Genomic DNA, 23,945 nt, shown 5'->3' with positions numbered 1-23,945 from the left:
GTCAACATCATCAAAGCACAGTTCAAAGTTAGATTTTCATTGGGCTAAGAACAGAGCTCAGCTGGTAGAGAGCTTGTCTAGCGTGCACAAGAACTTGGGCTCAATCTCCAGTACCATGAATAAATAAATTGATTTTTGCTATTTTATTTATTTAAATTTATTTTTAGATGTTAGTGAACCTTTATTTTATTCATTTATTTATATGCAAAGCTGAGAATTGAACCCAGTGCCTCACACACGCTCTACCAGTGAGCCACAACCCCAGTCCTAGATTTTTGCTATTTTAGTGAAAAGACAAATTTTGTTTTCAATGTGGACATTTGTACCAACACTGTTAACCAACTCCAAGCACTAACATGGGTGACTTTTCAAGCTGGAAATGATTACATCTCATTGCTTTGGAACCCTGCCAGAGAAGGAGAAAGTCCTGAAGGTTAAGGAAAAAAGTGAAAACTTATCTAATGGATATTTCATGGAAGCCAAAGAAGCTCCAATTTCTCCTCCAGCATCCATCATAAAATGGAAGTGGTAGGACTGCTGGGAGCAGACTGCCAGCCCCTCCCCAGGGGTGCTGAGATCTGAGGACACCAGCAGCACCCTTCACCCTTTACCACCCACAGGTTCCATAATTAAACAGGTACAAAGTGGGTACCCTCAGTGACTGGTGAAGTCTGATACCCTAGAATACACAGAGCAGGAAGTGGGTATGGCACCCTGCTGAGGTGACAGCTATCACTGCAGAGGGAGAATCCAGGTTGGGAACAGTTCACCCAGCTGGAGCAAGTCCTTGAGGACTGTGCTGGAGTCCAAGGTCACTGCAAATATCTTGGGTGGCATCTTCATGTATCCTGCCTTGAAAGCATTTTTGTCTTGCAGTGAAAGCTTAGTATCACTATGAAAAAAGCCAATTCTGACCAATGAGAACTTTTTTTACTTGAAGTAGTTTACTAAAGAATACAAGTACAGGGGCTGGGGTTGTGGCTCAGTGGTAGAGCGCTCACCTGGCATGTGCAAGGCCCAGGGTTTGATCCTCAGCACCACATAAAAGTAAATAAAATAAAGGTATTGCGTCCAACTACAACTAAAATATATAAATATATATATAATTAAAAAAAAGAATACTAGTACGAATCATCCACTCACCACCTGTGATGGCCTTGTTGCTGTGTATGGTTTTGCCTCATTTCTAATTGGGGAGATGACACTAGGAAATCATGCAGAAGACTCCAATGCCTCAGGAGACTTGGAATGGTTCTCCTGGGAACTAAAATCCTAGACTCTGAAGTGGGAATATGTAATGAGGGCCTACAGCTCTCACTTTTGCCTTTCAAACTTTCAATCAACTTATGTCTTAAAACATTAAGGAAACTTTAAAGTTGAGAAATTTAATAAATACAACAGGATTCTATGTCCTCTTTTGGAATAAAAAAATGCTAAGGTACCAGACTTTACATGGAGTCATGATGCACTACTGCAGCACAAGGCACCATTTTTCCATCAAACCAGAGAACACAAACCCACTGCTTTTTGAAGCCAGGCAGGAGAAGCAAAGGAGCGAAGGGCCTGATATAATGACTGACAGGGAGTGGTGGGGCCTGTTGGGGGTGCACAGCACAGCCCAGTCTAAAGGGCTCAGCTCCTCACTTCAAGTTGACTGCTGCCTTTCAGGGCAATTTAGATCCAGTATGACTAATCTTTTGGTGCTTCAAGAAGACAGAAGATTGAATTTCCATGCAAAAACTCCCAAAGGGTATCTATCTATCTATCGATCAATCGATCGATCGCTGGGGATGGAATCCAGGGCCCTAATCACGTTAGAGAAGTTCTCTACCTCTGAGCTACATCTCCAGCCCTTTTTATTTTGAGACAGGGTCCACTATACTAGGTTGCTCAAGCTGACCCTTGAACTTGCAATCCTTCTGCCTCAGCCTCCCGAGTAGCTGGGATTACAGGGGTGTGCCTGGGTGTCAAATACCTCTCAAGTTTTAAATGTTAGCAACTACAATTCACTGTACAGGGCAATAAAAACATGGTCACAGGTGGGTTGGGCATGGTGGCATACCCTTGTAATACCAGAGACTCAGGAGGCTGAGGCAGGAAGATCACAAGACCACAAGTTTGAGGCCATGTGGGAGGCCGCCATATTGTGTGACCAGCATTTTCCTTTCCTGATTGGTGAGGCTTGTTGGTCACTTCACGTGATAAACCTTTAACATTGTTGGCTCTAAAACTGTCTGCTTTCTCCGTGACCCTTCAAAAAATTCCACGGTCCAATAAATTTCTATAGCACACTTTCTCAATCAACCTGGAAATTCTCCTGGAGCAGCCCCAATGTTCTGGGCAACAATTACTGCCCCCGACCAGTGTGGGCAGCTAAACTAGAGTTTGTTTGAGTGAATTTCCTAAGGTATCAAATAAAACACAGACACACATTAAATTTACCATTAGTTAAATTTACCTTTAATTCAAGCCCCGGGACGGCTCCTCTGCCCTCAGCCTCAAACTCCCCAAATGGGAGAGCGAGGAATGTCATGAAAGGCAGGCAAGAGAGCTAACACATTCGGGAGTGGTCTTTTATTGGGGGGACTCTGATTCTTAGAAATTTCCATTCAAAACAGATCAAGAGGGGCAGGGTTACAAGTTCAGGTAAGGTAACTCGATCCCTGGGTATGTAGGAAGGCACATCCACGCACGAAGACACATTTGGCGACATTCTTATGACTCTCAAGATCAGGGCTACCATCTACGGCCACTTTGATGTGGCCATATCACAGGAAGTGACCCATAGAGCCTCACCAATCAGGAAAGGAAAATGCCGGTCACATGATGTGGCAGCCTCCCACAAGGCCAGCCCCAGCAACTTAGTGAAACCCTGTCTCAAAATCAAATAAAAAGGGCTGAGGAGTTAGAATGCCCCTGGGTTCAATCCCCAGTACTGGGGAAATGGAAACGGGAGTGTTCCTTGCCTATACCCTCAGGCTTAAGAGGTATCCTGCTAGAATCTGAAGAGATAGGCACACATGCCTGAGGTCAAATACTGGAAGAACTTCAAGGGAAACATTATATGATGATGGGAAAAGGGGGCACAAAACCTCAGAGAAGGTGAATCTGATGTTATTAACTAACAGCTTGCCCAAATTTCTTGGGCATCAGAACCAAATTTCTTTAATGGAATTAAGTCATAACACCTATACATTCCCGCTGCAATTTAGTTTGTTTTTTTAATATTTATTTTTTAGTTTTAGGTAGACACAACATCTTTATTTTGTGAGCCACATCCCCAGCCCTGCAATTTAGTTTTACTATTAGTTTCCATGTCCACTTTTCTTCCTGAGCCCCTCATGCTCCTCTGTTGACAGCAATATGGAAGCACACAGCAAGAAACAGGAGGGCTGCTGGGGTTGTGGCTCAGTGGTAGAACACTTGCCTAGCATATGTGAGGCACTAGGTTCGATTCCCGGCACCACATAAAAATAAAAACAAATAAAGGTATTGTGTCCATCTAAAACTAAAAAATAAATAATAATAATAATAAAAAAGAAACAGAATCGGAAGTGCCTGCATCTCAGGGATCTCCTCCTGTACCACAGCTGCCAGGCGACCTGTTTCACAGACAGTCGCTGCACCTTTGGTCTCATGTATCACAGTTGACGACATCATGACATCATCCATCACACCCGAAGAGGTGATCACAGACAATACTCTCGATTTTTCTGTTCCACGCTCTTCACATGCCTAACTCTCCCAGCAGGAACACTTCCTAAGCGCAGTTACTCATCATGAAGGTGGAGAAAGGCATGGACAGACAGTGGAGGGGGAAGGGAATATGTGCAGGCAGACTTGCACCCCTCACCAAGCCACCATCTTCCAGGGCTCCCCAGCCCCATCCCAGGCTGAACACCTGGGGTGCCATGCATCTCTTCCTTTTCACTTGACAGGTTAGGAAACTACAGACACCCCAGACTGCAGACTTGCCAAAGTTCAGAGAGTTACAGAGTGGCAAAATGAGGTCTAGAATTCCACCTTGGACACTAAAACACAAGGTGAGGAAGGGACCTGTGGCACCTCCAATATTCTCAAAGGCCTTATCACAGGTTGTGGGGTGCTGTTTTGTAGTTGTTTCATGACTTTTCTGGGACGCCAGATGTACAGTTTCTCTTACCTCCCATCCTTCCATTTCCAGTCCTCTCTTTCCATATATATCATAGATGGCCCTCGTTTGGGGGTCACTAAGCACTGCAACAAGAAAAATGAAACATGTTTACCAAGTACAAAATTCTCTTTTCAATCCTTTCTGAAAACACTGGCGACAATGTCCTTGGTGCCCCCACCTGGCCACTCTTCCCAGAGACCCGTGTCACTCTCTGGGCCTCTTTTCTCCTATGTGCTTCCTTGCCAACCCAGGCTGTGGTTTAAAGATGGCTACAAATGAGAGCAGTCCACCTGCCCGGTCTAGGCTTCTCCTCACTGTAGGGACAAAGGGCACAAGGTGCACCTGCAGGAAGCCAGGATAAAGGGCTGCTGTTCCTGAAATAATCTGGCCAGTTTCTGTCACAGTATATAGAATATGCTGGTCTGACAGTTGATTGCATTTTCTAAAGAAAAATCTGACTTATAATTTACTCTAAAGAGTGTTAATATCTCTTGAGACAGTCTACACTTTTTGAGTGCCCCTCTCTTTTTCATCTGGAATTATTTTAAAAGGTACCAATCCCTCTTACTGTTGTTGGTCACACCAGGTAAAGCACGTCAGAAAGATTTCTTGGCAAGGATCAGGGGCCCTCAATGGCCAAGAGCAGTCACAGTCTGCCCACCACTCTGCCAAGCTGCTCAGGACCTTTGCATCTTTTCTCCCCTGAGAATTCTCATGTATTTTTAGGCCTAGTTAAAAAACAATGTAAATGAGTCCATCCATATTCAAACCTTAAGGGGAAGAAAGAAATGCTGACCACTGGAAAACATGGGAGCAAGAATTCTTGAGTTAATCTCTAGGATTTAATAAGAAAACATCTATTCACTATTTTATTTTCATTTCCTTTTAGGCAAAATTTGGGGACCAGGTCTGCTGCTGTGGCATCTTCACAAGCATGGGCGGGTTTTTCTGTTAACCTGGACAACAGTAAAATCAATGCCACCTTCTAGACAACAGAATGCAATAAAAAGACTTTGGGAAACAGCCACATAAGTGGTTTGAACAGCATGAAATTTGGTAATGACAAGAGACCAAGTGCTCACATTTGTTATTACCAGGCCTGATTTTTTTTTTTTACTGGTCATTAAAATCTAACTTCCTGGTAAAAGGTAAAATAACATATGCTATTATGTCTGCAACAAGAAGTCTTTATTATTGTGTAAAGAAACATATCATCTAATTTTTGGTGTCTCTCTTTTTTAAAACCTTTGTTTTATTTATTTATTTTTATGCGGCGCTAAGGATTGAAACCAGGGCCTCACATGAGCTGGGCGAGCCACAACCTCAGCCCCCAATTTTTGGTCTCTTTGAGTAAGAAGCAAACACCAAGTGGTTCTGGAATGAATAACTTACTTTATTTGGCATATATCCTCATACATCAAGTGATTTAATTTGTGTGTGTGTGTGTGTGTGTGTTGCTGGGGCCTTGTACATACGAGGCAAGCACTCTACCAACTTAGCTATATCCCCAGCCCAATTTGATGTATTTTGGCTTTTACTGTAAAGAATGTGATAAAATGTAGACAGTATACGATTTACCCATTCCAAGTATGATCTTTGGCAGAAGTGGGCACAAGTGAGGTGTTAGGCTCTGTCACTGCATCCAGAAGTTTTCATCACCCAAAGAGAAACTCTGAACCCACCAGTGAACTAAATATTTCCTAAGCACACCTCACAATTCTTCTTCCTGACACCTAAGATTTAGGGATGAAAGCCTGAACCACCCGACTCTCTTTCCTATTTGCCTTCTTAACAACATTTTCTTTCTTTTTTTCAGAACCTTCTTTAAGGGAATGCTGCAGAAGCAATAAAACTGCTTTCAGATAAAAAAAGAGAACAAAGAAAGCTTCCCAGTAATGATGGTGCTTCCCTCCAAAGTTCCCCCTGGAGGCGGCCAGCAAGCATGCACACCGATGCACACCACAGTCGCTGCTGCACCTGGGCTCTCATTCTCTACTCACTGGACACATATCGATTTCCAAAGCAAGATGCAGCTCTCACAAAGGACTCCATCAGTAAGAAGCACTCAACTAAGCACTTCTTTTACACACCTCCAAGGACTCTCATTTTCTATCCTCTATAAATCAAGTCTCTTAAAAATCGAGTAACTGCTACCAGCGAGCTTCGGGACGCCGAGCCCTGCACTGACCTTCATAAGCCTGGTGAACAAGGTTAAAGAGTCGCTCCGCCTGTGACTTGAGCTCTGGGTCTCTGTGCTTGTCTGGGTGGTAAAGCATACACAGCCTCCGGTAGGCAGCTTTCAGCTCTTCAGAAGAAGCCTGAAGAAAGAGAGATTCCATTAGAGAACAGTTGATGGTACTTAACGTGATGATCAGCACCAGCCTTGAACGGGAGCCTGTCAGTCACCTTCCAACCTGTTTGCTCTCCACATACAGGATACAGTGAAGTATGCTTTACTGCCTCAGTAAGCCTCCTTCTTTTAACAGTTAACAAAGTGAACAGGGGCTGGGGATGTGGCTCAAGCGGTAGCGCGCTTGTCTGGCATGCACGGGGCGCTGGGTGCGATCCTCAGCACCACATATAATAAAATAAAGATGTTGTGTCCGCCAAAAACTGAAAAATAAATATAAAAAAATTCTCTCTCTCTATCTCTCTCTTAAAATAAATATTCAAGGAGGTTATCTGTAGCTTTTAAAAAAATTAAAACAAAACAAAACAAAACAAAGTGATCAATTATGTACATCAATAGCTAACTGTGTCTTGCTGGGGAACCTACTACCAGAGGGAAGGAAAGCCCCTGTCCTTACTCTGGCACATGGTGTTTTGAGCTGAGACTAAATGCCACATAAGCCCACTTATCTAGGTTCACAAAGAAGAAAGCCATGTGACCCGCGGTCGCGGTGGTGCACATCTGCAATCCCAGTGACTTGTGGAAGGCTGAGGCAGGAGGATCACAAATTCAAAGCCAGCCTCAGCAACTTAGCAAGACTCTGAGCAACTTAATGACACCCTGTCTCAAAATATAAAAAGGGGTAGAGATGTGGCTCAGTGCTTAAGCACCCCTGGTTTTAGTCCCTAGTAAAAAAAAAGAAAGAAAAAAAGAAAAAGCCTTGTGCTATTCATTAGACAGAAATGATACCCACTGAACCAGTCTGACAAAGTCTTAATAAATATTAGTTCTTGAAAACCAAAGATAAGTAATGGAATAAAAACCAACAACACACACTAATTTGCCCTCCAATTTTAAAACTGGCAAAAAGGCCCTACTACTCTGTGTAAGACCCAACCAGGGGGGTTCTTCCAACAGACACATCTGTCCCTTTCTCTGGTGTCCTGAGGGGAAGCCCACTCTGCCTGACAGTGCAGATGACACCCAGAGCCACATGGTGCAGAGGCAGGGGGCCACCACAACATGATTCCTTCCTGGGCCTCCTTATAGCCACCAACAGGCCCTCACCCTGAGTCCCTTGGCCCTAGAAGCCTGTTCAGCACACAGGGCTGGCCCTCCACTGCTGGGAGTTCTTTTCCACGTGGGCACTGGCCTCCACGCCGTTTGGTCTGTAGAGGAGAAGGGCAGGGCAGTACTTTGCGGGCGGTGTTGAGCGAACAGCGCTTTACTGTGGGAGGCAGCCCCTCCACACAACTGAAGTACGTTTCTGAGTCAGAGACAGCAAGACAGGGGCCATCTGGGTAGAAGAATGAGCCCAGGTCCCCAGTGAGTTTGCCAGGGACTGGGATGCTCCAGGATCTGGTTCTGCCAGGTGGATCCTCAAGGAGAGAGGTCACGGGGAACTAATGAGTTCCATGGACCAAGGTCACAATGGAAAATGCTACACTGTATTTCTCTATAATTTCCACAGCATTTGGATATATTTGAATTCCAGGACTATTAAATTTTTTTCACTCTTAAAGGTAAAACTCTTCTGCTTTACTTATAATTATTGGCAAGAAAAATTACAACTTTTCTATAGGACTATTGTTCAGACACTGAGCAGAGGTTCTAAACAAAGAATTCCAAAGATCTCCAACAGGGAGATGGTAAATAGGACAGGGAAGGTGTGCAGAGGACACAGCTGGAGAGAGGCTTGGGGGCGTCTCCTCACCTGCCCTCCAGCCTGGGCTCCTCTGTCCCAGCAGGTGGCTGGGGATGTCCTGCTCCAACCAGCTTGGATTCTGGTTTTCACAGAAGCAGCAGCCAGACCCAAGCCACAAGCTGTCCTCTAGGCCAGGCCTGCACAGCCTGGCTGCCTGCTGGACTGAAACGCAGCTTCGATGCTGTTGCTTTAAATCAGGAAAAACTGCTCCATCAGAGAAGGGTCATGGATCTTGAAACAGAGTGTCCCTCTGCCTGCAAGAATTTGGTAGACTTTTTGCCCCCACCTACCACTAATCTCTTTTCCCATCTTGTCCTTGCGGTAGCCTTGGGAATGACGTTATTAAACAGCTCTTAGTTGACTGCCTTCCCTGCCCTCCCCAGCTGGTTATCTGCGTGATTTACGCCATGCTCTACACAGACCTTCCATTTGGTGGTGGAGAATGCAGGCTTTGGAGTCAAATGGCCTGTGTTTGGATACTGGGTCCCTCATTTCCAAGCTCTGTGACTCTTGTAAGTCAGTTTTCTGACCTTTATCTCCCACCTCTGAGAGGGGATAAGATGCCTTCAGGGAAGGTGTGAAGATGAAATGAGCTGGTGACCAAAAAGTGCTTTGCACACAGCAAAACTTAACAACTGTAGCTCTTTTAAAACCTGTTTCCAGAGGCTCTGGTAGTGGCTCAGTGGTAGAGCGCTTGCCTGGCATGTGTGAGGCACTGGGTTCAATTCTCAGCATCACATATAAATAAATAAAATAAAGGTCCATTGACAACTAAAAGATTATATATATATATATATATATATATATGTTAGAGAGAGTGAGAGTGAGAGAGAGAGAGAGAGAGAGAGAGAATTTTAATATTTATTTTTTAGTTATCGGCAGACACAACATCTTTGTTTGTATGTGGTGCTGAGGATCGAACCCGGGCCGCACGCATGCCAGGAGAGCGCGCTACCGCTTGAGCCACATCCCCAGCCCCCTAAAAGATATTTTAAAAAATAAAATAAAATAAAACCCGATTCCAAAGCCAAGCATGGTGTAGTCCCAGCTACTCGGAAGGCTGAGGCAGGAGGGCCTCAAGTTCGAGCCCAAGTCTCTCCAATTTAGTGAGACTCGGTCTCAAAAGAAAACAAAAACGCTGCAGGATGTAGCTTAGTGGTAAAGTACCCCAGTGCCACAAAATAAAACACCCATTCTGTTTCCTCATCTGAAGACTGTGGACAAGAGCATCCCTCATAGGGTTACTACGAGGTATGAAGGCGCTAATGCAAGTAAAAGAACTCAGCAAACCTTTGCACACAGCAGGAAGGTAACCACTTTAGCCACCAACATCATCACAATTCAATTCCCACAACCCTTTGGCAATACCGAAGCTGTGACAATTCAGAGAAAGGGGCTGCCCTGTATACAGGTGATGGTGAGTGGTGGGAACGTGGGGTTAAGGAAATAATTCTACATACTGGCTCCCCTGTGCTGATGCCCACATGCTTTCTTTAAAACAGCAGCTTGCCTGAAGCCCTTCTTGCCTCAAGCCATCAGGACAGGTTACATTCCTCAACAACCTGTTATCTGCAGGGGAACCAGGGGCCTGAAATGCAGATAAGAGGGGACTTCTGTGACTCTCACACAGACCAGATTCCAGAACTAAGGGAGGTAAGGACAATTCCCCCTAGCCATTAACTCTTAACCTGCAAGAACAGGTTCTAATTAGAACTGGTCCACACGGTCCAAAAGTGACCGAGTTGCCTTGGATCTTTACCACGTGCAGTGGGGACATGGATATTTGATGTCATCCTGCTTTTAGTTCAAAATCAAGAGTTAAGCTGGGTGGGACTCTCTGGAAGGTTCCTTGGGACTCCCCAATAAGACTGAAGGACAGGAGGGGAGTGTTGTCCTCCTCTCTGAGAGGACCTGCTCGTCCCTTGAGAATGTCCCCTTATCCCTTTCCCATCCCTTCTAATAAACTCATGCCTGATACTCTGAGAGGCTTGTTTGAAATCTTCTGGTGTGACTGCAAGAATCAGTGAGAGAGGACCACCCTACTCCTAACCCTGTAGCAACAGGAACCTTCATTCATGAAGTAGTCCTGGCTGTGAAAACTCGCCAAGCCATGTGTTAGGAGATGGGTACTCTTGTGTATGTACTGTTTCACTAGAAATAGAAGGATCAGAGCATGTAACTGGACATGTAACTGCTTGGAAGAGTGATTGCCTAGTACTTACATGGCCCTCAGTACTGCACTGAGTGAGGGGGGTGGGGAGAGGGAGAGAGAAAAGAAAGAACAAACGAGAAACTCAAGGCTTTGGGGCCGGGGATATTAGCTGGGTGGTAGAGTGCTTGCAGAAGGCCGGAAGGCAGGCAGGCAGGCAGGCAGGCAGGCAGGCAGGCGGGGCTCTCTGGAAGGGCTAGGCCTCCATGTTTCCAACTCTGCATTTCTCCTTTTCTTTCCTATCACGGACTCTTTCCCTGCCAACATGAGTTACATGATGCATTTCTTGCACTCTTACCAACAAGCCACCTATATTAAACTGCTTAAACAAATATAAATAATAGCAAATAATGAGCAAATAGACCTTCTCCTGGTAGGTTTACTCATCTAATGATGTAAAAAAGGTCTTGCTCTTAAGCCATTACAAATTATTTCCTTGCTGCACTTCTTTTTGGCAGTGCTGGCAGTTGATCCCAGAACCTCATGTATGCTAGGGTTAGACCCTCTTCCTGCAAATTTTAGTCATTCTTTCCATCACAAGTACAGGATGAGATGAGTTTGACTGATTCAGTTTGAATGCAATCTCCTAGTTATTAAAATTAAACTAGATGACAAGGGAACAGACCTAGTCTGCAAGACACCCTTTAATCATATTAATAAATGGCTTAATGTACTATTGATTAAGTAATGGAAACGAGAGGTTTCATTTTTAATAAATATCACATTCAATAAAAGGTTGGATTGGGCCTTTCATCACAACTGAAGAGCTAAGGTCACTGGTTCGACAGTTCATAAATGATAACCTCTTTTACTACCATAAAAATAGTGATACCATTTCAAAACGTAATGAGCTATCATTAAGAACGATACCTAAAATTTCACACTCACTTCTAAGTTTCTATAGTAAAATTAAAAGGTGTATCATTTTTCAAGTCTAAAAGTTTTATCATCTTGTCATCTGATTATATTTTCACTGGACAGACTATATGGTAGGCCACAAATTAAGTGTCAGTAAATTTTAAAAGACTGACATCACACAAAGTATAATCAGCACACACAGCATGAAGTTAGAAATCGGTTACAGAAGGAATGCAGAATCCAGAGTCAGGAAATTCAACCATCTACTCTTAAATAACCCAAAGATCAAAGAAGAAATCAAAGAAATGAGAAAATACTTATGACAAATGAAAACAAAACACAACATTCCAAACCCAAACTTATGTGATGAAGTGAAAATAGCATTAAGGGGGGCTGGGGATGTGGCTCAAGCGGTAGCATGCTCGTCTGGCATGCGTGCGGCCCGGGTTCAATCCTCAGCACCACATACCAACAAAGATGTTGTGTCTGCCAATAACTAAATAATAAATAAATATGTTTAAAAAAAAAGAAAATAGCATTAAGGGGGTAATTTACAGCCGTAAACACATTAAAAGCACACGGCTGGGATGCAGCACAGTGGAGGAGCACGTGCCCATCATGCACAAGGCCCTGGGACCAATCCCCAGCACCACAAAGTTGCAGCAGTGGCAGCAGCAAGATGTCACACCAACAACTCGACTTCACAGTTCAAAGATGCTACAGCTCAGATACGACTTAAGCACAGTCCAAAGGCTCAAGCACTGACACCTTGACTCCAGTGTGAGGGTTGAATTTCTTGATTCTGGATTCTGCATTCCTTCTGTAAGAGGTAGTGGGACCTTTAAGAGGTCATTTGGTCATTGGGGGCATCCCCTCCAGAGGGATTAACAGCTCTCAAGGGACCTCAGCATGCTAGAGCTTTGATGATATCTTCCTCTGCACAGGCTGCCCCCACTGTGATGCCACCTGCCATTAGCCTTCTACCAGAGCCAAGCAGAACTAGTATCTGTGCCCTTGAGCCTCCCAAACTATAAGTTAAATAAACCTCTTTTTTTCTTCAATATTTTTTTAGTTGTCAATGGACCTTTATTTTATTTATTTATATGTGGTGCTGAGAATTGAACCCAGTGACCCACACATTCTAAGCAAGCACTCTACTACTGAGCCACAACCCCAGCCTCAAAGAAACCTCTTTTTAAAATGAAGTACCTAGCCTCAGATATATTGCTATAGTAATAGAATATGAATTAAGACTATGAACTAAAAAAAGAAAAAAATATGTCCCAATCCTAAATCACAAAGAAACAGAAAACCTGAATAGTACAAAGATTGAAATACTAATCAAAAACCTCCTAACAAAGAAAATCCTTTGACCTCATGGCTTCAATGATGATTTTACCAAACATTTAAAAAACAAATATTATCAATTCTTCTAAAATTTTTCCAAAAAAAAAAAAAAAAAAAAAAAAAAAACAAAAAAAACCTGGAGCCAAAACTTCCAAATTCATTTTATCAGGCCAGTATTAACCTGATACAAAAGCCAGACAGATGCTATGAGAAAAAGAACCACAGATCAATATCCCTTATGAACAATGAAACAAAAATCCTCAAGAAAATACTAGCAAACAAAATTGAGCAGCATAATAAAAGGATTTTATACACCATGACCAAGTGGGATTATTCTTGGAATGCAAGGATAGTTCAATATATAAAAATAACACACCATATTGACAGAATGAGAATTTTAAAACCCAACCTTATCAACTGATAACCCATCCATCAACTGATCATCTCAACTGATAAAGAAAAAGCATCTGGGGCTGGGGATGTGGCTCAAGCGGTGGCGCGCTCGCCTGGCATGCGTGCGGCCCGGGTTCGATCCTCAGCACCACATACAAAGATGTCGTGTCTGCCGAAAACTAAAGAATAGGTGTTAAAAAATTCTCTCTCCCGCCCCCCGCTCTCACTCTTAAAAAAAAAAAAAAAGAAAAAGCATCTGACAAAATTCAGCACCATTTCATGATAAAGACATTGAATAAACTAGGAATTAAAGGAAATTACCCCAACATAACAAAAGTCATACATGAAAAACTCAAAGTAGAAAGATCGGGAATAGGCACTGAAGTTGCTTTTAGTGACTTCTATTCAACATAGTACTGGAAGTTCTAGTCAGAGCAATCAGACAAGAAAAAGAAATAAAGGCATCCAAATTAGAAAAGTATCTCTGTTCTTAGATGATATAACCTTATACATGTTAGAACTAAAAAATGAATTTAGCAAAATAGCAGGATACAAAGTCAACCCACAAAAGCCACTTGCACTTTATATATTAATAATGAACAATCTAAAAAGGAAATTAAGACACACATAAAGTAGAAGCATATTCATTTTTTAAAAAAAATTTTATGTTGTGCCGAGGATCAAACCCAGTGTCTCACCATGTGCTAGACAAGTGCTATACTACTGAACTACAACCCCAGCCCTAAAAGCATATCCTATGATCATGAATTGAAAGACTTAATATTTTAGAATGTCAATACTACCCAAAGCAATCTACAGACTTATCACAATCCCTCTCAAAATTTCATGATGCTGGGCACAGTGGCACATGCCTGCAATCTCAAGGCCAGACTCAGCAGCTTGGGAAGGCCCTAGGCACTTTAGTGAGAAAAAGGGATGGGGATGTGGCTCAGTGGTTCAATCCCCAGTATGAAAAATCCCTGGGTTCAATCTCCAGTATGAAAAAATAAAAACAAACAAAAAACATAAAAGATGCTCAAGGTCACTAATCACTACAGAAATGCAGCAAATCAAAACCAAGAATATCACGTGTACCCATTAGGATGGCTACTATAAAAATTAAAAAAAATAAAAATAAAAATAAAGAAAGAAAGCTGGCATGACTGCCCACTCCTGTAAATCCCAGCAACTCAGAAGTTGAGGCCACAGGATCTCAAGTTTAATGTCAGACCGACTAGTTAGGGAGACCTGTCTCAAAACAAAAAATGAAAACAAAAATTACAAAGGACTGAGGACATAATTCAGTGGTAGAGAGCCCCTGGGCTCAATTAAAAAAAATAATAACAACAAGTACTGACCATGTGGAGAAAGTAGAACCTAGAAGTTTATGTTGGGCTGGGGCTGGGGCTCAGTGGTAGAGCGCTTGCCTAGCATGTGTGAGGCCCAGGGTTCCATCCTCAGCACCGCATAAAAATAAACAAACAAAATAAAGGTATTGTGTCCAAGCATAACTAAAAATATTTTTTAGAAGTTTATGTTTAGTCTACTATTTATCAAGTTTAAAGGCAACTATAAGAACATTTGGAGATACGGAAAGTCTAAAATATTTTTCCTCCTAACAAACCTTTATAAGGAAAGTTACTAGAAGCTGAGCTCCACTGAAATAAGGAAGAAAATCAAGAAACAAAAAGGGGTGGGCTTTAAGTAAGAGGGGGTCAGTCCTAAAAAGATGACGATGGGAAGTGGGAGGAGCTGGCCTGGCATTTCTAACCTCTCCATCAGTGAGCTGGGGTGCAGCAGAGTCCATGGGGGAGGGGGAAAGAGAGGAACAAACGGGCTCCTGTGGTGGGGGACTGCAAATCTCATTTGGTGGTCTCTTCTCTATGATAGGTTAGTGTCTTGGGAAAGGGCCTGGAGAACAGATGGAAAAGCTGCAAGTCCCCCACCAGCCTTGGGGAGGCTCTGAGCACACTGGTTCGGCATCCCCAAAGAACAGACCCGCGTCTCCTGGGTGGCAGGCGATAGCTCTGTCCTCAGCACTAGCTCACCATCACCTCACACACCCTTGTTTTAATTTGTACTTGTTTTGTTTACGAGTGAAGAGAAACATTTTCTCATGTTTATCTATTTGCATTTTAGATTCCTGCTTTTATGAAATAACCTGTTTCCTCTTACTAGTTTCCTATTAGCATGGTCATCTTTTCTTTGATTTCAGTCTCTTTAATGTTTGTGTTTTTCTTAGGTTTTAGTTTTTTTCCTTTAACAACACAAAAGTTTCTCATTTTTATTTGCTAAGACTTACACGTGCATGCCAGGTGCCTCACTAGGTTCTCGTTTTTAAAAACTCAAACCGATCAGTTCTTTTTTCCTGAGCTCTAGGTGATGCCATGCTAAGGAAGGTCTCCTGCCTCCAACTCCACCACACCTGCTTCCCCACAACCCCACAGCTGCAGTTGTTATGTTTTCACTTATTTAAATTCTAGCATCCCTGCAATCAACCTCAGGACACATTAAATGAATCTGCTGCCACTCTGCTTTCATTTTGTCTTTGTTACCCACCCTGATCTTGTACTGTCTAGGTGACCTTGCTGAATTTCTAGCTTGTCCCATCTTGCTCATCTTTGAGGATAAGATGCCCGGAGGCCAGAAGGTCCTTTTCAGGTGGGCTAGCCAAAGCCAGTTGGATACAAGAGGGCTGCCAGCGACCACATCTGCATGCTGCATAACACCCCCAAGGCCACAACCGCCTGGAGGACAGCTAAGAACCAGAGAAGGAGTGAGAAGAAGGAAACCTGTCTCTGTCAATGCCCAGAAGAGCCAGGAGGATTCTTCCGGGTGTGAGCTCAATCCTCCCTCTTTCCTGCGCCCTGTCTATGACTTTCCAACCCCCAGTGGTTGAGAAGCTGCTTTATGAGTTTATCTCTCACTTCAGTTCGTGGTCAAGGATAAACCTTCCTTCAGTTCAAGAGGCACTTGGTCTTGTTATTGGCTCCACAGTTGGAGGGAGAAAAAAAGGACCCATTTTTTTTTTTTTTTGGTACCAGGGATTGAACTCAGGGGCACTGGACCACTGTGCGACATCCCCAGCCCTATTCTGTATTTTATTTAGAGACAGGGTCTCACTGAGTTGCTTAGTGCCTTGCTTTTGCTGAGGGTGGTTTACAACCCTCGATCCTCCTATTTCAGCCTCCTGAGCCACTGGGATTACAGGCACATGCCACTGCACCTGGCTAAAAGGATCCAGTTTGGGGGTCAAACATTGGTACATCTTCATTTAACAAAGCTATCATATGGCACTCTGTGGGTCCACAAAGTCAAAATGATTTTCATCACAAATCTAAACTGCTGACTTTCCCATTCATTCGGTCAGTAGGGGGCAGTGGAACTGTCTTGAGGTTACATGATGTGTGCTGATATCATTGTTCTGATGGTTGATGGAATGCATACTTGAGCCTTATGTTTTCTAGAAATTTCTAAGGTGGGATCAACTGGTTCTCAGTTCCTAGACTGTGCACCTACCATCTTTGGTTATACCTGCAATGACATCTGGGCACCTGTAATCTCACTGCTGTCCAATACAGTGATTTAAAGTCCTTGAGTTTTTCTTGTGCCTATACTGGAATATAAGAAGTGTATTTATGTCTTGTTATATGATAATACTTCATCAATCACCCAGTTTTAATTTCAATTTGAACATCAGATGAGATCAGCATGTTCAGGGTGGGGTGGCCATAGACTCAGATTTAGTATCAAAAGCCAAAAGCCACACACAGAAGCTCTGTGGGATTCTCAAAAATTTAAGAATGTAAAGGGGTCTTCACACCAAAAAGCCTGTGAGGGATGAGTTGACCCTCTGGCTCCATCTGGCATTCAGGCACTTCAGCTGGGAAGTGACACACACTCCTCCACTCATGTCGCCAGCTGGAACTAGCCATGAGGAGTCACTCAACCACAGGAGATCAGGAGTGCAGCCCGACCATGAGCCAAAGGTGAAGGGCCCACGCGCTCACTGCTGCCCTAATTACACCACCCGACTCACACTCTGAAGACTGAAGAGCCCCGACTTAATGGCTTAATAACAGCCACACTCCGTTCACTTTAGCAATAGGAAAGCCCTAGTGTCTTCTTGCCAATCCTCTCCTTTCAAACTCAAACTTCCAGGCTGTATCTCCGAGTTTTAGCAATTAAATAGAATATTGTGTACTATATTCTACTAGATTGGGGGAAATTTGCCTAATTACCACAATTGAAGATTCATGACTGTCCATATGTTCCACAATAATCTGACTGAAACAAACTGCATCAGTTAATAAAAGTCTGCACTTTTTAAGGAAATGATACTTGGTGCTCATATACTTTAAAGGAAAAAAGCAGATTTCAGAGCTAATTAACACCAAGCTAGCAAGATGCTTTGCGCTGAGTAAGGGTGTTCCATGGAGAACAAGAGTGCCACATGTTATCTGCTGTCATTAAGTAAATAGTGATTATACTGAGATGAGGCCACACGCTCATCAGGCACTAAAAAAACAACCCTGTAGCTGGACTTGGTAAAACACTTCCTACCTCACTTCATAAAGGTTTCAGCTACTTGGCCTGATGCGACGCAACCAATCCCTTCTGCACACTGCCCTGCCATATTTTGACACCACTCTCCCTGCTCAGCACAACCATCTCCCATCTTCTTGGACACATGCAAATCTTTGCAGGGTCTAGAAATAAGGTCCTGTTCGAGGGATTCGTCCTCAACCAGGAACAGACCCCAGTAATGTATCTGGGATCAGCCTACAAGCCCAGGCACCACGCAGACTTGCCTGACTGAGCCCTAAAGGGGCACTTCTCGGGGGTTCACCTGTATTTTCTGCAGAAATTCAGCTGTTAGTGGACAAAAGAAACACTGTACAAAAATATGTCTGACCCATTTGAAACTTATTTTCTTTTACAAACATTATTACTGGTGCTAGTAGGAGAGATGATAAACAGGCAACCTTTCCCACTGCAATAAAAAGCATAAGAGGAAGACAATCAATATCTGCCAGATGAACCAGCCCAGCAAGGGAAAAGCCACTGTTTCATCTTCTAGCAGGTATGGGTGCCGAGTCTGAGGCACAACTTACCCTGGGGCCTACGCATCATGGCCCCTGTTTGGATTTGCTCTTTACCTCTTGTACCTGACTTTATTTTCTTAAGTGAAAAATTAGATGAGCTAAACTAAAAATTTAAAAATTCCTTAAAATAATCAGCTCCTCTAGAATTACTTGATTGCAAAAACTGCAATGTGCTGCTCAAGAACACAGGGATTCCACCAAGTAAAGTGCACCTGGACAAGGTAGGCAGGATGCTGGCAAAGGCGTACAGCTTTAGCCAGAGGGCTTACTGAGGGGTCGGCCAGGCTCCAGGCACAACCCAAGGTAAGAGAGAAACAGAGGGCATTCCCTGGCTCCAGGAGATTGCAAACTAGATGTACCTTTGACCCCGCAGACTTCATTAAGCAACCTAAAAAAGAAATGCTAACAACATTCATGGTGCAGAGATGAGTTCCGGGCTGTGTAACACAAAGAGAGACCACACAGGAATACAAAGATGTGTTCTGGCTTCTAGTACCTGCTGAGGCATTTCATGGGGAAAAAATACCCTAGGGAACAGCCAATGTTAGGGACAGAAAGACAGAATGAAGGTGCACTGGCAAGAGTGGAGAATGAGCAGGCAGAAAGCTGACCTTGACATCCCTGACTGCTCGCTCACTCTGCAAACACCTGTTAAGTAGTCACTCGCTGCTTAGCAGCAGGGGCATGATCTGAGCAACGTGTCGTTAAGGTAACCATGTTCTGGTGCAACGTCACTAGAAGTCCTGTGGTTGGTGGAAACCTTGTTCCATAGCACATTGACTACCTACTGTGTGCCCAGTGCAGGGAGTGGATACAAGGCTGAAGCACACACGGTCCTGGTACAGGACCACACAGAGCACAGCTTCCCCACCAAGCAGACGGAAAATGCACAGAATGTATGACTTGCAAGGGCTTCAAAAATGGAGCCAAAGAGTTTGACCCTTACCCAACGAACAAGAAGAAGCCACACATGGTTTCTGGGTATAGAAATGACAAGCCCAGGCTGGGTCAATCCTCAGCAATGAGGGAAAAAAAGAAGAAACTACGTGCTCTGGACTGTTTGCTAATGTTGACTTGGTATAACTTCACTAAAACCAAAGCTGGAGAGACCTGGAGAAAAGAGCAGGAGAAACCCCCGAGAGGACTCAAAAAGCCAAGGGATGATGGAAAGCTACAATTTCTGAATGTCGGTGAAGAAGAAATAAGAGTGTTCTGAATTTTTGGCTGAAGGTATGGGTTAAAGAGAAAGTGGAAGGAAGTTGGGCTTGGGGAGAAATATTCAGAAGGCAGAGATTCAGGGATAAAGCAGATTTTAATAAGAGCCAAGGAGGTGAGGACTTAACCCCAGGAAAGTAGTACCTGATGAGGACAGAGAATGAGCAACTGGCAAGGCGAGAAGACAGCACCCCGGCAGCAGAAGAGCTGAGTTGTCAGAGGTGTCACAGAAGTGCTGGTAGCTACAGCAGAGCAAATGCCTTCACTGCTGTCCCCTCTCATTGATACCTTAACACTCATTAATCTTGTGCTGGGATCAGAACCCTCATTTTCACAGATAAAAATACTGAGGAGCAAAAAAAAAAAAAGACTTGTTCAACACGGAGGAGAAAGTTTATCTGGGTGTGGATCCTTGACCTGGAAGCTGGCCAGACACTAATACGTGTGGCCTGCCTGTAAACAAATTTCATTCACGAAAGTGAAAAGAAGTCTGCAGAGAGGGGACAGACATACACACTACACAGAGAAGACGAGGGACTCAGCCAAATTATTTACACAGTCCATAAGAGCACTCCTTACTAACTTCCACACTCATGAGACTAATAAGAATAAACTGGCACTTGCAGAGTAATGTGCCCACAGCCCTGTGGACAGTGAAAGTGTCTGGATTTTATGGAAAGAAACAGGTTCAGAGAGGTTAAGTAACTGCCCTGTTGAGGCTGCTAGGAGGTCAAACTGAGCCCTGACTCCGAAGGCTGGGCTCTTTAAGGCCATGGCTGTCACAAGGCCTCTTTGCACTCGACCACCATCTGGCCATTTCAATAAATGTCAGAAATGCTCAATATATAAGGTGCCGAGTTGTCATTTCAGACATCCTTCCCTATGCTGAGGCCAGGCTGCAGGTGGACAGATTGCATTTCACAAGATTTTGGAAGTCTGCCTCCTACAGTTGTTTTGGGACTCTTTGCTAGAAAGGTAAGAGCTTAGAAGAGAAACAATCAAATCATGAGTCACAAAATGAGTCAGAAAAGCTAAACAGGGGATTGGGCAGACAATTCCAAGTTTCTACAACCAGGAAGAACCTTTGACACTAAAGTAACTTCTTCTTCTTCTTTTTTTTTTTTTTTTACAAATAAACTATTTTTTTTATTGTTCAAATAAAGTAACTTCTATTTAACCTTGATTTCTACTTAATCTAGATTAAAAGAAAAACTCACAAATAACCCCAAGATGGTAATATAAATTCCAAAAAAATAAATAAAAATTAGGCAATCAGTAGTGACAAAAATAAAAAGGCAGAAAAATAATCTTTAAGATTCTCAGGGCAAAGGGGAATCCTGTCCAGCATGGACCTCTGAAAACAAGAGACTGAAATTCTGATACTACCTTAGAGGTCATTTCAAGTACTTAGGAAACATTTTTCTACCACTAGGCACCTTTCTCCCTGGCATGTCCACCTGCACACATCCTGCCACTCACGCAGGTCTGACACTCCATCTCTACTGAACTGGCACTTTACTGAGCAAGGGTTTCCTGGCTCTCATCAGCTACAGAAGGCTCACTGCACACTTGCCACATGCACAAGAGGCTCCCACAGCCCAGCAGCCGGTCGGGAACGTTTCTACCAGGCTATCCTTCCAGGGGAGGCCTCTGAAAGCTGGGGGCTTCTCCGGGGAGTGGGATCAACCTCAGTGCCACCCAGAGGCATAAAACAACACTATTCCCACAGCCATCTGTTTAGAAGTATGTGTCCCCTTTAAAAAGGCATGTTATCATTTTATCATCTGTTCACGTCTTAACATCCTTTCTTATACAAGGCAGTGTATAAATAAAACAAGTAGAATTTAAATGAAAGTTTAATAAAATTGAACACCCAAATTCCATAGCCACATAAAACATGCTGCTTGGTGGTCTTTTCTACTGTTTTGTTATCAAATTTGTAATACATACAAAAAGCTTTCTACTGAATTCCTTTTAAAAAAGAAAGTGGGGGGAAAAAAGGCGAGGCCCTGTCTCTATAAATGTGTTTTGGTAGCTAATGCAAAACTAGAGCAGAGAAATTTCAAGAAGCAATTGCTTGAAATGCCCAGAGCAGGAAGGTAGTAAGTGGTTCATGGTTCATTAAAGAAGCACATTTTTAAGTATAATCTCTTGTTAATCACTCTGTGATGATGTTGGAACTGGCTGTTTCTCTGTCCACAGGCAAGACTACAGGCTGCCTCTCTGAACTCTTGTCTCCTAGTCACCCTGGAGTCCCCATGCTCCTTGTTGCCTCCCCTCCCTGCATAGCCCCTTCAGAGTCAACAACTCAGAGCTTTATCTTTGGGTTTACCTTTATCCCAGACACTGTTCTGTTTGGTTGCTTGTTTTTAATTACTCCTGAGCTTGTACCCTGCTCCCCGTTTAGCCTCAACTTACAGCAAAGTCTCTGACTCACCCAAGTCAACTATGCAGGGAGATACACACACACACACACACACACTTTTTTTTTTTTCTGGGACTAGGGATTGAACCCAGATGGGCTCTATCACTGACCTACACACCCAGCCTTTTTTAATTTTTATGTTGAGACAGGGTCTCCCTAAATTGCCCAGGTTGGCTTCAAATGTGTGATTCTCTAGCCTCAGCCTCCTGAATCAGGGACCAGATCTTAAAACAGGGTATAAACATAACACACTGTAAAAATGAAATTCTTACAAAGGCAATAAGGATATTGCTAAAGAAGGTATGAGAGCCACACATGGTGGCACACATCTGTAATCTCAGAGACTTGGTAGACTGAGGCAGGAGGACCACAAGTTCAAAGCCAGTCAGCAACTTAGCAAGATCCTGTCTCTAAATATAAAAAATGTGTATCTTTTTAAAAAAGAGCCGGGAGGCTGGGGTTGTGGCTCAGTGGTAGAGCACTTGCCTAGCATGCGTGAGGCCCTGGGTTCAAGTCTCAGCACCACATAAAAATAAACAATTAAAATAAAGGTATGCTGTCCATCTACAACTACAAAAAATTATTTAAAAAACATATATATAAAAAAAGAACAGCACACCAAGCCTGATGATGACATTTAACACTGTGCCTGTCAACAAGGGCAACAGAAGCACGTTTCATAAAAGCTTCACCTATACCTAATTATAAATATGGGAAACGCCTCCACTCACAAGGACAAGTTCAAATAAGTATTTCCTTGGTTCCCCGTTCATCAATCCAGTAACAAAGGCAACCCCTAAAATTCTAGCAGTTTCAAGTTATACCTTTGGCAAATGTCTTTACGATCCCCTACAGCTGCTTTAGTTCAGTAAGCCTGGAAAACAGGTAAGTGGTTGGTCAATTGCTGAAGACTATGAATGAGTGGTTAAGAAAGGCTGTGAGTGCTTTGTTCCCAAGAACAGGAAAAATTGCTTGCCAGACAGCTCATTCCACAGGAAAGAGACTGACGGCCAAAGAAGTGATTTACCCAAAGTCTCAGCTTTGATTTGTTACATACTGAGAACAGGAACCCCTAGACGCCTCACAGTAGCTTAACAAGATCCACTACTCCCCCAAATATTTTGTCAGACTTTCCATACTAGTGACTAAGACATTTGGAGGATGCTCAGGTGTGGTGCCCAAGAACACAGTACCAAAATCAGCGGCTGTGTTGTTGGAGACCTGGACAACGAGGTGGCAGCACAGAACCGAGGCTGGGGCTCCTCAGTCACAGTGTCCAGAGTTGAAGTTTTGCTTCTGCACTTGCTAGTGGTGTGACACTGGGTGAATTGTCTCCCTATGCCTCAGTTTCCTCAAGTACAAATCATGGGGATTGCCTTAAGTGCAGCCGTGAGAATTAAGCAAGACAACGTAATAGGAAGTGTTCATCCAGAAGTGTGGCCCTGCACAAAGCGAGTACTCAAGAAACATTACCAAACACCACATACAGCGGACAGGCGTTGCATAGGGCCAGAAAACTTGAGATGTAATCAGGGATTCTCCAGTAGCGCTGTCAAGTCTAGACCCAGCAGCTTGGGATAACCGGTGCACCCTATGACCTGACCTTGGAAGCCTTTCTGCCCTTCAAGTCCGATCTCAACTGCAGTCTAGTCACCAAGGAAAGAAATGCTCTGCAAATGCATGCCCGCTGGACAGTGAGACACCCTCGCACTCATTTCTGCTCGCGAAGGAACAGGGGATCAGCACGTGGTCTGGGTGCCGAAGTCGAGGCCTGGACCGCACTTGTTTCCGGGCTGTGGGCTCCAGCTCTCCCGCGGCCTCTGAGTAGCGGACGGGAGGCTGACCTCCCCTGTCTTGACAGCTGCCCAGGGGCAAAGCCCGCCCGAGGTGCCCGCTTCCAAGGCTGCCCTCGCTGCAGGGGCTGCACGTTCCCACTGGGGCCGGGACAGAAGCCTGGAGAGGCCCCCTGGCGGCCGTGACCTTGGTGTCCGAGCCTCAGCTCACCGTCCTGTGGGCTCGGGGCAACAACACGGCTCCAGGGCCAGCGCAGGTACGTGGGCTGGGCACGCACCCCGGGGCTCCCGAGCCCGTCCCCTGCGCGCCCCCGGCCCTGCCTGGAAGGGCGCAAGCAGCGTGCGGGCGGCCT

At 44.0% G+C, this 23,945-nt stretch overlaps 1 protein-coding gene and 1 long non-coding RNA gene across 2 annotated transcripts in view; one reads left to right on the top strand and one right to left on the bottom strand.

The window, feature by feature from the left end:
- Dnajc11 (DnaJ heat shock protein family (Hsp40) member C11) overlaps window positions 1-23,945 on the bottom strand; it is a 71,459-nt gene that overhangs the window by 36,507 nt on the left and 11,007 nt on the right. Inside the window, exons 5-6 of the mRNA XM_015501453.2 lie at window positions 6,342-6,473; window positions 4,163-4,236 (exon numbers count right to left, since the gene is read on the bottom strand). Of these exons, the coding sequence (XP_015356939.2) occupies window positions 4,163-4,236; window positions 6,342-6,429 (162 nt within the window). The 5' untranslated portion in view covers window positions 6,430-6,473. The remainder of the gene's footprint in view (window positions 1-4,162; window positions 4,237-6,341; window positions 6,474-23,945) is intronic.
- The window catches only part of LOC125610787, a 19,780-nt gene continuing 19,421 nt past the window's right edge, over window positions 23,587-23,945 (top strand). The window contains exon 1 of the long non-coding RNA XR_007340803.1: window positions 23,587-23,849. This is a non-coding gene — a long non-coding RNA (uncharacterized LOC125610787). The remainder of the gene's footprint in view (window positions 23,850-23,945) is intronic.

Source organism: Marmota marmota, unplaced genomic scaffold, assembly GCF_001458135.2.
Source record: "Marmota marmota marmota unplaced genomic scaffold, marMar, whole genome shotgun sequence".
Taxonomy (NCBI): Eukaryota; Metazoa; Chordata; class Mammalia; order Rodentia; family Sciuridae; genus Marmota; species Marmota marmota.
Note: the sequence above shows the minus strand (reverse complement) of the source record. Positions and strands in the feature narration are given on the sequence as shown.